At 50.0% G+C, this 16,939-nt stretch overlaps 1 protein-coding gene across 1 annotated transcript in view; it reads left to right on the top strand.

Moving 5' to 3' along the window:
- KIF15 (kinesin family member 15) overlaps positions 1 to 16,939 on the top strand; it is a 263,264-nt gene that overhangs the window by 191,580 nt on the left and 54,745 nt on the right. The window contains exons 22-24 of the mRNA XM_075315169.1: positions 10,740 to 10,825; positions 10,904 to 10,982; positions 11,080 to 11,166. Of these exons, the coding sequence (XP_075171284.1) occupies positions 10,740 to 10,825; positions 10,904 to 10,982; positions 11,080 to 11,166 (252 nt within the window). The remainder of the gene's footprint in view (positions 1 to 10,739; positions 10,826 to 10,903; positions 10,983 to 11,079; positions 11,167 to 16,939) is intronic.

Raw genomic sequence — 16,939 nt, 5'->3', positions numbered from 1 at the left:
GCGTCCTCTGCAGTTGGACATTCTCCGCTTTTGGGACAAGCGGACCTCTTCCTTGCACAGGCTAGTGGCTCTGTCGCCACAGACCAGGAGCTCTCTTCAGTGGTGGCTTCGGCCCCTCTCTCTGTCTCAGGGACGCTCCTTCCTGACCCCGTCCTGGGTGATCCTCACCACGGATGCCAGTCTCTCCGGCTGGGGAGCAGTATTTCTCCACCACCGAGCACAGGGCACTTGGACTCCGTCCGAATCAGCCCTCTCGATCAATGTGCTGGAAATCAGAGCTGTGCTCCTAGCTCTCGTAGCCTTTCACCACCTGTTGGCGGGCAAGCACATTCGAGTCCAGTCGGACAACGCGACAGCAGTTGCCTACATCAATCACCAGAGCGGGACTCGCAGCCGCCTAGCAATGTTGGAAGTTCAACGTATCCTTCAGTGGACGGAGGACTCCAAGTCCACCATATCCGCAGTCCACATCCCAGGTGTAGAAAACTGGGAGGCAGATTATCTCAGCCGTCAAACCGTGGACAGCGGCGATTGGGCCCTGCATCCGGCAGTGTTTCAGTCAATCTGCCGCAAGTGGGGCACTCCGGAAGTGGACCTAATGGCCTCCCGGCACAACTACAAGGTCCCAGTTTACGTGGCTCGCTCCCACGATCCTCAGGCCTTGGCAGCGGACGCGCTGGTTCAGGATTGGTCCCAGTTCCGTCTGGCCTACGTGTTTCCCCCTCTAGCTCTCTTGCCCAGAGTCCTGCGCAAGATCAGAATTGAGGGCCGTCGGGTCGTAATCATTGCTCCAGACTGGCCCAGGCGAGCTTGGTACCCAGACCTGCTCCGTCTGTCCGTAGAGGTGCCGTGGCATCTCCCGGACCGCCCAGACCTTCTCTCTCTCAAGGTCCGTTTTTCCGCCAGAATTCTGCGGCTCTCAAGTTGACGGCGTGGCTCTTGAGTCCTGGATCTTGACGACTTCAGGCATTCCTTCCGAGGTCATCTCCACTATGACTCAGGCTCGGAAGTCTTCCTCGGCCAGGATTTACCACAGGACTTGGAGAATTTTCCTGTCCTGGTGTCGCTCTTCCGGCCATGCTCCTTGGCCGTTTTCTTTGCCGACCATCCTGTCCTTTCTACAGTCCGGTCTACAGCTAGGACTATCCCTCAATTCCCTCAAGGGACAGGTCTCGGCTCTGTCAGTGTTGTTCCAGCGGCGTATCGCCCGACTGGCCCAGGTGCGCACCTTCATGCAGGGCGCATCTCACATCATTCCTCCTTACCGGCGGCCTTTGCATCCCTGGGACCTTAATCTGGTCCTCACGGCCTTACAGAAACCCCCCTTTGAGCCGCTTAGGGAGGTTTCTTTGTTTCGACTTTCACAGAAAGTGGTTTTTCTGGTGGCCATAACTTCTCTCGGGAGAGTCTCTGATTTGGCTGCGCTCTCTTCGGAGTCACCTTTTTTGGTTTTTCACCAGGACAAGGTGGTTCTCCGTCCGACTCCGGACTTTCTCCCTAAGGTGGTTTCCCCTTTCCACCTTAACCAGGACATTTCATTGCCTTCCCTTTGTCCGGCCCCTGTGCATCGCTTTGAGAAAGCGTTGCATACTTTAGATCTGGTGCGGGCGCTCCGGATCTATGTGTCACGCACCGCCGCTCTCAGGCGGTGCACCTCTTTTTGTGCTAACCACAGGTCAGCGCAAGGGTCTCTCGGCTTCTAAACCGACTTTGGCTCGTTGGATTAGGTCGGCCATATCCGATGCCTACCAATGTTCTCAGGTGCCTCCCCCGCCGGGGATTAAGGCGCACTCGACCAGAGCTGTCGGTGCCTCTTGGGCTTTCAGGCACCAGGCTACGGCTCAGCAGGTCTGTCAGGCTGCCACTTGGTTTAGTCTGCACACCTTTTCAAAGCACTACCAAGTGCATGCTCATGCTTCGGCAGATGCGAGCTTGGGCAGACGCATCCTTCAGGCGGCTGTCGCCCATTTGTGAAGTTAGGTTTTGCCTACTTCTCAGTTTCTGTTTGTTTCCCACCCATGGACTGCTTTGAAACGTCCCATGGTCTGGGTCTCCCATAAGGAACGATAAAGAAAAAGAGAATTTTGTTTACTTACCGTAAATTCTTTTTCTTATAGTTCCGACATGGGAGACCCAGCACCCTCCCTGTTGCCTGTTGGCAGTTCTTGTTCCGTGTGTTTTCACCGGCTGTTGTTGTAGACAGAGGTACCGGTTATTCCGGTTTTTACCCTATCTCTACTTGTGGGTGGATGTCCTCCTTCAGCTTTTGCACTAAACTGGCTAGATTTGTCATCCAGGGGGTGTATATGCTCGGAGGGAGGAGCTACACTTTTAGTGTAGTACTTTGTGTGTCCTCCGGAGGCAGAAGCTATACACCCATGGTCTGGGTCTCCCATGTTGGAACTATAAGAACAAGAATTTACGGTAAGTAAACAAAATTCTCTTTTTCATGCGAGTGTGCAATATTTTTATCGCCTAGCATCCATATGACATCCGTGTGCCATCTGTATACAATGTGGGTATTTTCTCATCAGGGATTACTTTACAGTCATTTACAGGACCATTTACTGTGTACTGTGCTACAGAATACTGTCTCACTGAATCACATTAGTGCATTCCTTTTTATTTTTTTTTATTTTATTTTTTTTTTTAATCACATTGCCCTCTGTGTATTTATATACAAGTGGGAGTGAGCCTTTACTCAACTAACCTGTCTGCCATGAAGACCAAACAAACCAAAGATCCTGCCCCTTTAAATAATGCCCACATCATCTTCTTTGGTTCCCAGGCAAACTTACAAAGTATCCTGACTATATTATTCTGGATTTGTTTGAAGAGCAGAAAGCTTAGGTTTTACGTTGGCTCTTTAAAGGGGTTTTCTAGACTTTAGTCACATTTCTGCTGTCACCTTGTGACTGCAGATTACCAAATCATGTTAGTGAGCAATGAATACACGGTCATGATTCTCGTATAATCTCTGCGTGAGTAGTGTGAATATTAGTATGCTATTTGCATAGTTGTCAAATGTTGACTAGATTCTTGTACTCTTCTCTCAGTAGCAATATTATGATAAGTGTAGGCGAATGTAGTCAGGATATAACTGAAACTAAGCGAATCACGTACTTGCAGTCAGTTTCTACGTGATTTGATAATCTGCAGTAAGTCATAGAATGGCTGCCGAAATTTGTCTATAGTCAAGAAAACGCCTTCCATATATGTTCCCATGTTTTCTGTGTTTAAGGCCTGTTTCACACGTCAGTGAAAAACAGACGTTTTTCACTGATGTGTTAAAAACGCATATGTCTCTCCGTGTGGCATGATTAACGGCGCATGTGTGTTGTCCATGTGCAATCTGTGATCCGTGATTGCACACTGCGATAAACTCACCTGTCCCCACTTTTACTATCCGTGGTGCTGAACTCTTCGGCTCTGCTGCAGCTGCTTCTGGGTCGCGGTGTCGTGCATAAATGCAAATGCATGACCATAACGAGCCAGCTCGGAAGCAGCAGCCAGCTGAGGCTGGAGACTGCTTCGTAGGGAAGGTGATCATAAAATGCTTTTTATTTCAATGTCCGTGTTTTTCTGGTATGTGTTTCATGGATCACACCATAGTGTGGTCCGTGGGACATCAGTGATGCCAGCAAAACAAGGACATGTCTCCGTGCGGAGCACACGGACACGCATGTATGCCTCACAGAGACACGGTCAGTGAAAAATCACTGATGTATGCGCAGACTCTTTGATTTTAATGGGTCTGCGTATGTCCGTAATTCTGGTACGTATAAAAACTGTCATATACGTACCAGAATCATTGATGTGTGAAACCGGCCTAAACAAGGAAGCCGCGGAGACACCATCACATGTTTCTCAACGCTGGCAGGTAACTAGCCAGGTTTTTCACCGGGAAGGAAAAACCACGGGAAGGGCAGTCTCCAGTCAAGGAAACCACCTATGCCAAAACATGGTATCCCTCCACAGACAGCTGTTTCGGGGTATTTGCCCCTCATACCCTGTTTTTCCTTCCCGGTGAAAGACCTGGCTAGTTACCTGCCAGCGTTGAGAAACATGTGATGTTGTCTCCACGGCTTCCTTGTTTTGCATATTTCCTAGGGGGCATTGCTCTAGAATCACTGCGTTGAGAAAACACGTGATGGTGCTCCGCGGTGCTGGATGTTGATCTCCCTAAGGTCAACCATCCTTACCTATGAAACAGGCCTAAAGCTGATTTGTCGCAAGATTTCACAATAAAAACTACGTTAATTAAAGGGTTGGTCCAGGATTACTAGTGAGCGGCCACATTAGTTTTGCATAAATGCTGTGACATACTAACTAGTCTCATTGAACTTCACCGAATGGCAGTGGATTGTAAGAAGCGGAGTCTGTCTACACTGCACGTGACCACGTATATTCAAAGACTCCACTGCACCCAAAAGCATCACAAAGATTTGCTGGTGACTGGCTCATGCGATGCACACACTGTGATGATTCTGGAATCTGCAGGCACATAGTGACTGCAGACTTTGCCATTCAATCTGGACAGCCCCTTTAAATAGATCTTTTGCGTCTGATGAGTCTAGCATATGTACTTTGAAAATTCACTCCAGAATTGCTACATAATCCTTTCTGATAGTCTTTACAGCTCTGTTTTCAGAAAATGTTCCTTTCTTTATCGTTCCTTTGGGAGACCCAGACCATGGGTGTTTAGCTTCTGCCTCCGGAGGACACACAAAGTACTACACTAAAAGTGTAGCTCCTCCCTCTGAGCTTATACACCCCCTGGTGAGCCAGTCCTAGCCAGTTTATTGCTTTGTGTCAGGAGGCATACATCCACACATGCATTCTCATCTGATTTGTTTGACTTTTGGAAAGAGTTTGAAGAAAAGCGGGTCCATGTCTGGACTCCCCGCATGTCCCTTCTCACCCCACTATGTCGGCGGTGTTGTTAAGGTTGATTTACAAGGCTGCAGCCTTACATGCCGCGATCCTTCACCATCCCTTCTGGGCTCTGGCTTGAAGTGGGAGCCAGCACGGTCTCCATGCCTGGCAGGAGTCCGGTCTCCATCCACAGCCCCTTGAGGATTCTGCTGGACCAGAGCACTCATCCCCAGGGACATGGCCCTGCGTCTCAGCAGCTAAGTACCTGAGACGTTTATGTTGGGGGTCCCGGTTATTTATTGTAAGGGGAGAGTATGCTGTATGTGATTGTTTTAACTCTCTAGCCCTCCAGTTCCCGCTCTTTTATAGGAACGCCCCCTAGTTTCTCAGGCAGAGTTCACTCTGCTCTGGGACATCCTGCATTCTGCATCTCTGCTGAGGTGCTGCGCACTGGGGGACCGGGCTTCGGGATCTGGAGGGTACACAACACCGCGCTCAGCGGTCTGGTAAGCCACAGCCGGTCTCCGGTTGTGGACCTCTGTATATTCTCCCTGGGGTTCATTCTCTGCAAAGCCCCCACTCCAGCAGCATGTCTCACACAAGGAGCAAGGCTCCAAAGCTTTATTCTGCATGCACTGCATGTAAGCTCCTGCTGCCTGAGCCGAGCATTTATCCACACTGTGATGGTTGCTCTAACTTGGCGGTGCCACAGCCTGGAGTCTCACCCCCAGTGGTCTCTCAGGCTGCTGCTGCACCTGTGACTGAACCCCCGGCCTGGGTAGAGTCCTTTTCTAGGTCCATATCCCAGTCATTTGCTGAGTCCATGGGACTTTTGTCCAGGACTTTGATGAATATGCATCAGCCTCCCTCACAGGGTGCCTCTAATACTCTTGACAGAGGACTCCTATCCTCTGACCTCCGTCCATCGGAGCTCACGGAGGATTCATCATCTGATCCCAGACCCCGTCCTTCTAAGAGAAGGCGCAGGGTTTCCTCCCCCTCCCCATCCCACGGCTCTGTCTCAAGAGCTGACTCTCAAGATGAGGAGGATGCCCTCACTGGGGGCTCGGAGGCTATGTATCCCATCGATTTCTCTGAGGGTGACTCAGATCTTAGTGATTTGATTGCTTCTATTAATTCTGTGCTGGATCTCAATCCGCCAGTGTCAGAGGAGCAACTCTCTTTGGCAGAAAAACATCAGTTTACCTCGCCTAAGAGAGTGAAGAGTGTGTTCTTTAACCACTCCAGTTTTCAGACCGCTGTGACCAAGCACAGGGCCTGCCCTGACAAATGCTTTCCAAAGCGTGGTTCTGATGACCGGTTTCCATTTCCACCTGAGGTGGTCAAGGAGTGGTCTCACTCCCCAAAGGTAGACCCTCCGCTGTCTAGGCTATCAGCCCGGACCGTTGTGTCGGTGGCTGACTGCACCTCACTTAAGGATTCCACTGACCGTCAGATTGACCTTCTGGCCAAATCTGTGTATGAAGCTGCGGGGGCCACGTTTTCCCCGACTTTTGCAGCAGTGTGGGCTCTCAAAGCCATCTCTGCTTCTCTAGAGGAGATGCATTCCCTCACCAAGGAATCTATGCCTGAGATGGTTACCTTAACTGCTCAGGCTTGAGCTTTTTCATCTTATGCCATGTCTGCTATGCTAGAGGCTGCTCACCGCACTGCGGTGGCTTCAGCCAATTCTCTTGTTATCCGCAGGATTTTGTGGCTTCGAGAGTGGAAGGCAGATGCTTCTTCCAAGAAGTTTCTTGCTGGGCTCCCTTTTGCTGGTTCACGGCTGTTTGGTGAACAGCTGGATGAAATCATTAAAGAAGCTACTGGCGGGAAGAGTACTTCCATGCCACAAACCAAGACCAGGAAACCCGCCCAGGGTAGGAATCAATCGAGGTTTCGTTCCTTTCGTTCCTCCAACTGGTCATCCTCTAAGCCTTCCGCCTCGTCCGCTAACTCAGCCAAGGATCAGAAATCCAACTGGCGCCCAAAAGCGCGTCCGCAGAAGACCGCAGGAGGTTCTGCCACTAAGGCAGCTTCCTCATGACTCTCGGCCCGCTCCAGCCACGTCCTTAGTCGGTGGCAGGCTCTCCCACTTTGGCGACGCTTGGTTAAAGCAAGTCTCCGATCAGTGGGTGAGAGACATCATATCTCACGGCTACAGGATAGAATTCTCTTCCAGCCCTCCAAACAGATTTTTTTCTCTCAACTCCCCTCTGCTCCAAGGCCTCCGCCTTCTCGCAGGCCGTGGCGTCCTTGCAGGCAAACGGAGTGATTGTCCCAGTTCCCGCTCAGGAACGGTTCAGAGGTTTTTACTCAAATCTCTTCCTAGTTCCAAAAAAGGACGGTACCTTCCGGCCCATCCTGGATCTCAAGCTTCTGAACAAGCATGTCCGGGTGCGGCATTTTCGCATGGAGTCTCTGCGATCAGTCATTGTCTCTATGACCCAAGGGGAGTTCCTGGCGTCAATCGACATCAGAGATGCCTATCTACATGTGCCAATCGCAGTGTCACATCAGCGTTGGTTACGTTTTGCGATAGGAGAGGATCATTTCCAATTCGTGGCTCTCCCCTTCGGGTTAGCCACGGCCCCTTGGGTATTCACCAAGGTCATGGCGGCAGTGATTGTGGTCCTGCACCTCCAGGGGTTAGCAGTGCTTCCTTATCTGGACGACCTTCTGGTCAAGGGTACATCCAGCGCAGACTGTCAGCGGAGTGTTTCGCTCACTCTCGCCACCCTAGCCCAATTCGGGTGGATTGTCAATCTTCCCAAATCCACTCTGACTCCGACCCAGAGTCTCACGTACCTAGGGATGCAGTTCGAGACTTTGCCGGCACTTGTGAAGTTGCCCTTAATCAAACAGCAGTCTCTCCGGCTAGCGGTGCGCTCTCTCCTGAGGCCCCGCCGTTATTCCCTCAGGCGCCTGATGCAGGTGCTGGGTCAAATGGTGGCCTCCATGGAGGCGGTTCCCTTTGCCCAGTTCCATCTGCGTCCTCTACAGCTGGACATTCTCCGCTGTTGGGACAAGCGGCCTTCGTCCTTACAGAGGTTAGTGGCTCTGTCGCCATGGACCAGGAGCTCTCTTCAGTGGGACTCCATCCTGGGTGATTCTCACCACGGATGCCAGCCTATCCGGCTGGGGAGCGGTACATCTCCACCACAGAGCGCAGGGCACTTGGACTCCGTCCGAGTCAGCCCTTTCAATCAATGTGCTGGAAACCAGAGCTGTGCTTCTAGCTCTCCTAGCCTTTCACCACCTGTTGGCGGGCAGGCACATTCGAGTCCAGTCAGACAACACTACAGCGGTTGCCTACATCAATCACCAAGGCGGGACACGCAGCCGCCTGGCAATGTTGGAGGTCCAACGCATTCTTAAATGGGCGGAGGACTCCAAGTCCACCATATCCGCAGTCCACATCCCTGGCGTAGAAAACTGGGAGGCAGATTATCTCAGCCGTCAATCCGTGGACGGTGGCGAGTGGTCCCTGCACCCGGCAGTGTTTCAATCAATCTGCCGCAAGTGGGGCACTCCGGACGTGGACCTAATGGCATCCCGTCACAACAACAAGATTCCGGTTTAAGTGGCTCGCTCCCACGATCCTCAGGCCTTCGCCGCGGACGCTCTGGTTCAAGACTGTTCCCAGTTTCGTCTGTCCTACGTGTTTCCCCCTCTAGCTGTCTTGCTCAGAGTCCTGCGCAAGATCAGAATGGACGGCCGTTGAGTCATCCTCATTGCATCGGACTGGCCCAGGCGAGCTTGGTATCCGGACCTGCTTCAACTGTCCGTGGAGATGCCGTGGCATCTTCCGGACCGTCCAGACCTGCTCTCGCAAGGTCCGTTTTTCCGCCCGAATTCTGCGGCACTCAAATTGACGGCGTGGCTTTTGAGTCCTGGATTTTGATGGCTTCTGGTATTCCTCCTGAAGTCATCTCCACTATGACTCGGGCCCGTAAGTCTTCCTCCGTCAAAATCTATCACAGGACTTGGAAAATTTTCCTGTCCTGATGTCGCTCCTCTGGCCATTCTCCTTGGCCATTCTCGTTGCCGACCCTTCTGTCTTTTTTACAGTCCGGTCTGCAGCTAGGACTGTCACTCAACTCTCTCAAGGGACAAGTCTCAGCTCTATCAGTGCTGTTCCAGCGGCGTCTCACCCGGCTGGCTCAGGTCCGCACCTTCATGCAAGGTGTGTCTCACATCATTCCGCCTTATCGGCGGCCCTTGGATCCCTGGGACCTTAACTTGGTCCTCACAGTATTGCAGAAACCCCCTTTCGAGCCTCTTAGGGAGGTTTCTTTGTATCGTCTTTCTCAAAAGGTGGCCTTCCTAGTTGCCATAACTTCTCTCAGGAGAGTCTCTGATTTGGCTGCGCTCTCCTCGGAGTCACCTTTTTTGGTTTTTCACCAAGACAAGGTAGTTCTCCGTCCGACCCCGGACTTTCTTCCTAAGGTGGTCTCTCCCTTCCACCTTAACCAGGACATTTCCTTGCCTTCCTTCTGTCCGGCCCCTGTTCATCACTTTGAGAAAGCGCTGCATACTCTAGATCTGGTGCGTGCTCTCCGGATCTATGTGTTTCGCACCGCTGCGCTTAGGCGGTGCACCTCTTTTTGTGCTAACCACAGGGCGGCGCAAGGGTCTCTCTGCTTCTAAGCCGACCTTGGCCCGTTTGATTAGATCGACCATTTCGGACGCCTACCAGAGTACTCAGGTGCCTCCCCCGCCAGCGATCAAAGCACACTCGACCAGAGCTGTCGGTGCCTCTTGGGCTTTTAGGCACCAGGCTACGGCTCAACAAGTCTGTCAGGCTGCCACTTGGACTAGCCTGCATACCTTTTCGAAGCACTACCAAGTGCATGCTCATGCTTCGGCAGATGCGAGCTTGGGCAGACGCATCCTTCAGGCGGCTGTCGCCCATTTGTGAAATTAGGTTCTGCCTACTTCTTAGTTTTTTCTGTTTATTCCCACCCAGGGACAGCTTTGGAACGTCCCATGGTCTGGGTCTCCCAAAGGAACGATAAAGAAAGAGAATTTTGTTACTTACCGTAAATTCTTTTTCTTATAGTTCCGTATTGGGAGACCCAGCTCCCTCCCTGTTGCCTGTTGGCAATTTTCTTGTTCCGTGTATTATCACCGGCTGTTGTCGTGGACAGAGCCTCCGGTTGTTCCAGTTCTTACTCTGTTCTACTTGTGGGTGGCTATTCTCCTTCAGCTTTTGCACTAAACTGGCTAGGACTGGCTACCAGGGGGTGTATAAGCTCAGAGGGAGGAGCTACACTTTTAAGTGTAGTACTTTGTGTGTCTTCCGGAGGCAAAAGCTAAACACCCATGGTCTGGGTCTCCCAATACGGAACTATAAGAAAAAGAATTTACGGTAAGTAACAAAATTCTCTTTTTTAATATCTGAATTGTACAGCCATTCTCTACCATTTCAAAGTAATATACATCAGCCTAATCGGGTCTTATTGTGCTGTAGAGTTTTTAATAGGGGAAAAAAAGGTAAAAATTGCCCCATACACAACTGTCTTGAAAAACACACAAATAATTTTTAAAGATATTTGGCTATTTATTTATTTTTTTTTCTTATTTTTGTTGTTTTTTTCCTTGGATTTTTCAGCCAGATCATATTTTTTCTAACAAACTAAGTAATGCTTTAACAATATTCTCCTCCTACTGGTGGCTGTTATAATTTTGACACTATTTTAACATTGACAGAATTTGGGGTCGGGTATCGGAGACAAAACCCTGCTGACCTATAAAAATAAAGTGCTCTGTCCTATACTATAGACTGGAATCTGGTTTATTGTAGGTTCTTTAACAAAGCATGAAACTCCTCATACAAAAACACCATTTTTTTTATTCATCAGAATCTTCTGGATCTTTTAGAAATGGAAAAGGAGCACAGACAAACCCTAAAATGTCAGCTGGAGGAGGATAAGGAGAACAAGTCAAGGTAAGTGACAGGGTAGAAAAAATATAGTAAAAAGTGATGTATCTAGATCTGCAGACATATAACTAGGTAACTTTGTAGGGAGCTGGTGAAGGTTTTGGAGGAGAATGTGTACCTGAAGAAACAGTACTCTGAGCTTCTGACAAAGTGTGAACTGCAGGTAATGTATGAATCGGACAACGCTGAACATTTAATACATTTCTTTAGGAAAAATCTGTGTTGTGAACTGTTCAAATACAATACATTACTCATTTCAGGTTCTCGATCTCCAGACATTAGAACTTGGTTTAACCTCTTCCAGGGAAACCATCCAGGAACTGGAGAAGAAAGGTTCTTCAGATAAGGTATATTATGCCGAACTGCAGCAAAAATATATTTTTAGTATGAAAAATATTAACATTTGACAGTTTTAAGTGGTTGATGACTTTTAACCCCTTAGTTTTCTTAATCAAATATACCCCAATTATTAAAATAACTTTTATTAATTTTTGCCAAAATTCACCCATAGAAAAACATACAACATCAAAAGGTATCATAATATGGCAATGATATAGACATCGTAAATGTTTTAATGAAAATAATGATATATTAATCAAAAAATGTAATTGGACATTTAAATTTCAAGGCAATGAAATTACTACTCCCACCAACCCCCAGACACACCCGATTTGTAATTACCATATTTTTCGCTTTATAAGACGCACCTGATTATAAGACGCACCCCCAAATTTGGTGAAGGAAAAGAGCATTTTTTTTTAATGTTATATGGGGTCCGTATTATAATGCCAGTATCCATCTAACAAATCATAAAGGGTATATGTCCCTCATAGCACTCCCATCCTAAAATTAGCCCCCTTAATCTGGATATGGCCCCCTTATATTGATTATAGCCCTCTTATGCTGGCACAGAGGAGTGATATCATCTTTGCGTGCCTGATCACAGCGGCAGCAGGAGACCGGGAGATCAGCGCTGGAGGAGGTAAATAAAGAGTTTTTTATTTTACTATAGGCAGCAGCATGAGGGCCATATCTAACAAATCATAAAGGGTATATGTCCCTCATAGCACTCCCATCCTAAAATTAGCCCCCTTAATCTGGATATGGCCCCCTTATATTGATTATAGCCCCCTTATGCTGGCACACGTCCCCCTATTGCTGGCACACGTCCCCCTATTGCTGGCACACGTCCCCCTATTGCTGGCACACGTCCCCCTATTGCTGGCACACGTCCCCCTATTGCTGGCACACGTCCCCCCTATTGCTGGCACACGTCCCCCCTATTGCTGGCACACGTCCCCCCTATTGCTGGCACACGTCCCCCCTATTGCTGGCACACGTCCCCCCTATTGCTGGCACACGTCCCCCCTATTGCTGGCACACGTCCCCCCTATTGCTGGCACACGTCCCCCCTATTGCTGGCACACGTCCCCCCTATTGCTGGCACATGTCCCCCCTATTGCTGGCACACGTCCCCCCTATTGCTGGCACACGTCCCCCCTATTGCTGGCACACGTCCCCCCTATTGCTGGCACACGTCCCCCCTATTGCTGGCACACGTCCCCCCTATTGCTGGCACACGTCCCCCCTATTGCTGGCACACGTCCCCCCTATTGCTGGCACACGTCCCCCCTATTGCTGGCACACGTCCCCCTATTGCTGGCACACGTCCCCCTATTGCTGGCACACGTCCCCCTATTGCTGGCACACGGCAACCTACAGCTGGCACACGGCCCCCTGTGCTGCCCATGGCCCTCTATGGATGGCACACGGCCCCCTGTGCTGCCCATGGCCCTCTATGGATGGCACACGGCCCCCTGTGTTAGATATCGCCCCCATGCTGCTGCCCATAGTAAAATAACACTTTACTTTACCTTCTCCAGTGCTATCCTCCCTCGTGTATCCCTCTGTGCTGCTGATCTCCTGCACTTCCTAGTTCTCGGTGCCGGTCATGTGATCGGCACAGAGGAGTGATATCATCTTTGCGTGCCTGATCACAGCGGCAGCAGGAGACCGGGAGATCAGCGCTGGAGGAGGTAAATAAAGAGTTTTTTATTTTACTATAGGCAGCAGCATGAGGGCCATATCTAACACAGGGTGGGCATGTGCCATCAAAGGGGGCGCAGGCAGATATATAATATGCGTCGCTGCCCCATTCCATCACCACGGTGTGGTTTCAGCACCACATTGATGGACAGCGGCAGTGCATATTATATGAGCGGGAGCAGGAGATCTAACGCTGCCTTCCTGCAGCTTTCACCAGCCCCCAGCAGCGCTCCACCTCCCCTGGACTCTAGTGTGTGTGTGTGTGTGTGTGTGTGTGTGTATGTGTATGTGTATGTGTATATATATAATGTATATGTATATGTATATGTATGTGTATGTATATGTGTATATATATATATATATGTATATGTATATATATATGTATATGTGTATGTGTATATATGTGTATATACATGTGTATGTGTATATATGTATGTATGTGTATATATATATATATATATATATATATATATATATATATATATATATATATATATATATATATAATAGTAATTATATATATATATATATATATATATATATATATATAGAATTATTATTATAAGGATTATATTATAAGGAATTATTATTATAAGGATTATATTATAAGGAATTATTATTATAAGGATTACCTGTGATCCAGAACCTTTATATAGTGCCAGACTGATTTTCAGAACATACATCAGGTTTTCCCAGATATATTATGGTCCTTGTCTGAAACGATGTGCCTTACTGTGGTATATTCCCTTAAGCATTCATCAGGAGTGTCTGAGGACGCAATGGTTCGTTTTTCTTGATATGGAATACCTAGACCTGTGATGTCATCAATTCTGATATTTTTAGTCAGCATTTTCATTAGGCTTTGATCTTCTCCCAAAAACCGTCCATTACATCAGCTGATTTTTCTTGGAAATCTTTTGACAGTGTGCCTTGATAAAGGCAAAAAATGCGGAAACGTCTGGATGCTGTCTTTACTTTTCTGCATAAATAAAATCATAATTGTGGACAAACTGTAGGTCCATTTTTTCTTATGAGTGCCGAAGTATTTTGATTTGGAACCCTGAACCCGCAGAGACTGTGCTGGCTCGTCCTTACCGGCGCCGCCGCCCAGTGCTTAGGCGCCAACAGCCATTATAACCCTCATCATCCACCTGGGCCCCGCTCCGCCTGTGGGGAGCGACACCGTCTCGGCTGCCATAACACCTGCACCGGTGAGGAACCCAGCAGCGGCAGCTATTCCCTGGCTGCATACCACAGGTGGTGTCACGACAAACTTTCTTCAGCGCTCTATTGGGAGACCCAGACGATTGGGGTATAGCTACTGCCCTCCGGAGGCCACACAAAGCACTACACTAAAAAGTGCAAGGCCCCTCCCCTTCTGGCTATACCCCCCCGTGGTATCACGGGTTCTCCAGTTTTCAAGCTTTGTGCGAAGGAGGTCAGACATCCACGCATGGCTCCACAGATTTTAGTCAGCAGTAGCTGCTGACTATTTCGGATGGAAGAAAAGAGGGCCCATATAGGGCCCCCAGCATGCTCCCTTCTCACCCGTGGATGGTGTTGTAAGGTTGAGGTACCTATTGCTGGTACAGGGGCTGGAGCCCCACATGCTGTTTTCCTTCCACATCCCCTTGTAGGGCTCTGTGGAAGTGGGATCCTGCCGGTCTCTAAGCTCTGACGCCGGGCTCCATCCACAGACCCATAGCACCTGATGGATATGGAGCAGGAGTACAATCAGGGACAAGGCCCTGCATCATACAGGTACTCTGTGTCCCCGGCAGGCACAGGCACACTCCGGGCTGGCTGGGTGTTGTAGTGCGCCGGGGACCGTAACGTTGGAGTTAGTGTTCCTGCAGTTTACTGGGGGACTTTTGTGTTGTGGGAACGCAGCGCCGACCCCCACTGGACCGGCGGCGCTGCTGTGACTTGTAGTGCGCCGGGGACACGCCGACCGCGCTTTTACGGCGGCGGCGTTTATAAATCCAGTCCCCGGCTTTTGCGGCCTAGCTCCGCTTCGTTCCCGCCCCCACCCTGTCAATCAGGGTAGGGGAGAGACGCTGTTTCGCAGCAGCGACGAGGGCTGGAGCCTGATTTACATGCTCCAGCCCTCTCACTAGGCACAGAGGGAAGCAGGCTTCCCGCTCTTAGCCAGGAACGCCCAGGGCCCGCCCCCCCTCCTCTCCCGGGACGCCGGCAGCCATTACATGCAGTCTGGCTGGAGGAAGGACGCAAGGCTCTGGGAGACCTGGACTAGGGGGCTTTTGGCGACCACACACCCGCTCTTAAGCGGGCGGTAAGCGGCATTTCAGCTGGCCCCTCTAGTGCCTCAGTGTGCATTGGTGTACTGTGTCACCAGATATATATATTTATTTATTTCTTGCACTGTGAGGTCGCTTCCTGGCTGGATACCCCAGATCGCTCTGAGGAGGCAGCAACATGTCATCCACAAAACGCAAGGCTGCCAAGGCTAGGGCTGTGTACACTGCGTGTGCGGCATGTGGGGCTGCTCTACCAGCAGGTTCCAAAGACCCCCATTGTGTGCAATGCTCAGATCCGGTGCTGCTTCGCCAGCCGGAGTCCGGAGGGGTAGTGACCCAGGCTGAGACGCTTGTAAGTCCTGCCCCGGTGTCAGGGACAGACTTTGCAGTTTTTGCTGAGGGAATGTCTGTGACTATGGCAAAAATCCTTGAAACTTTGCAATCCATGACTGGGGCTCAGTCTATGGACACGGCGAGGTCTCTGTCCTCTAATCCCCCTCAGTTGGAATTAATCCAGACTGCAAGGGGGTCCCCGGCTTCCCAGGCTGAGTATTATGACTCAGATGATAGCCCCAGCCACCCTAAGCGAGCTCGCTGGGAAAGACCCTCAACGTCATCGCACTGCTCAGGGTCTCAGCGCAATCAGTCGCCCTGTGATGCGTCTGAAGAGAGTGATCAGGAGTCTTATCCTGGAACCCCTCTCAATCTGGATAGCCCGGATGGGGACGCCATGGTAAACGAGCTTATCTCAGCCATCAATAGACTGTTGGATATTTCTCCCCCAGCTCCTTCTGCAGAGGAGGCAGCTGCAGAGCAGGAGAAGTTTCGTTTCCTCTATCCCAAGCGTAAATTGAGTGCTTTCTTGGATCACTCTGACTTCAGAGAGTCAATCCAGAAACACGACGCTCATCCAGAAAGGCGTTTCTCTAAACGTTCTAAGGATACACGTTTTCCTTTCCCCCCTGATGTGGTCAAGCGCTGGACCCAGTGTCCAAAAGTAGACCCCCCGATTTCCAAACTTGCAGCTAGATCCATAGTTGCAGTGGAGGATGGCGCTTCACTTAAGGATGCCAATGACAGACAGATGGACCTTTGGTTAAAATCTGTCTATGAAGCTATCGGCGCGTCGTTTGCTCCAGCATTCGCAGCCGTATGGGCACTCCAAGCTATTTCAGCTGGTTTAGCAAAAGTGGATGCTATCATACATCCAGCGGTGCCGCAAGTGGCGTCCCTTACCTCGCAGATGTCTGCGTTTGCGTCTTACGCTATCAATGCGGTCCTAGAATCTACCAGCCGCACCTCAATGGCGTCCGCCAATTCGGTAGTTTTGCGCAGAGCCTTGTGGTTAAAGGACTGGAAAGCAGATGCTGGTTCCAAAAAATGTTTAACCAGCTTGCCTTTATCTAGAGATAGACTGTTTGGCGAGCCATTGGCTGACATCATTAAACAGTCCAAGGGTAAAGACTCTTCCTTACCCCAGCCCAGATCAAGCAAACCTCAGCAGAAAAAATGGCAGCAGAGGTTTCAGTCCTTTCGAGGTTCGGGCAAGACACAATTCTCCTCGTCCAAAGGGACTCAGAGGACGCAAAGAGTCTCAGATTCCTGGCGGGCTCACGCACGCCCCAAGAAAGCAAATGGAGGAACCGCTTCCAAAGCGGCTACCTCATGACTTCCAGCCCCCCCCCTCCGCATCTCCGGTCGGGGGCAGGCTCTCCCGCTTTTCCGACATTTGGATGTCACAGGTCAAAGACCGGTGGGTGACAAACATTTTGTCTCGCGGGTACAGAATCGAGTTCAGTTCTCGTCCTCCAGCTCG

The sequence above is a fragment of the Anomaloglossus baeobatrachus genome, chromosome 6 (assembly GCF_048569485.1).
Source record: "Anomaloglossus baeobatrachus isolate aAnoBae1 chromosome 6, aAnoBae1.hap1, whole genome shotgun sequence".
NCBI lineage: Eukaryota > Metazoa > Chordata > Amphibia > Anura > Aromobatidae > Anomaloglossus > Anomaloglossus baeobatrachus.
This window is presented reverse-complemented; position numbering and strand designations above follow the sequence as displayed.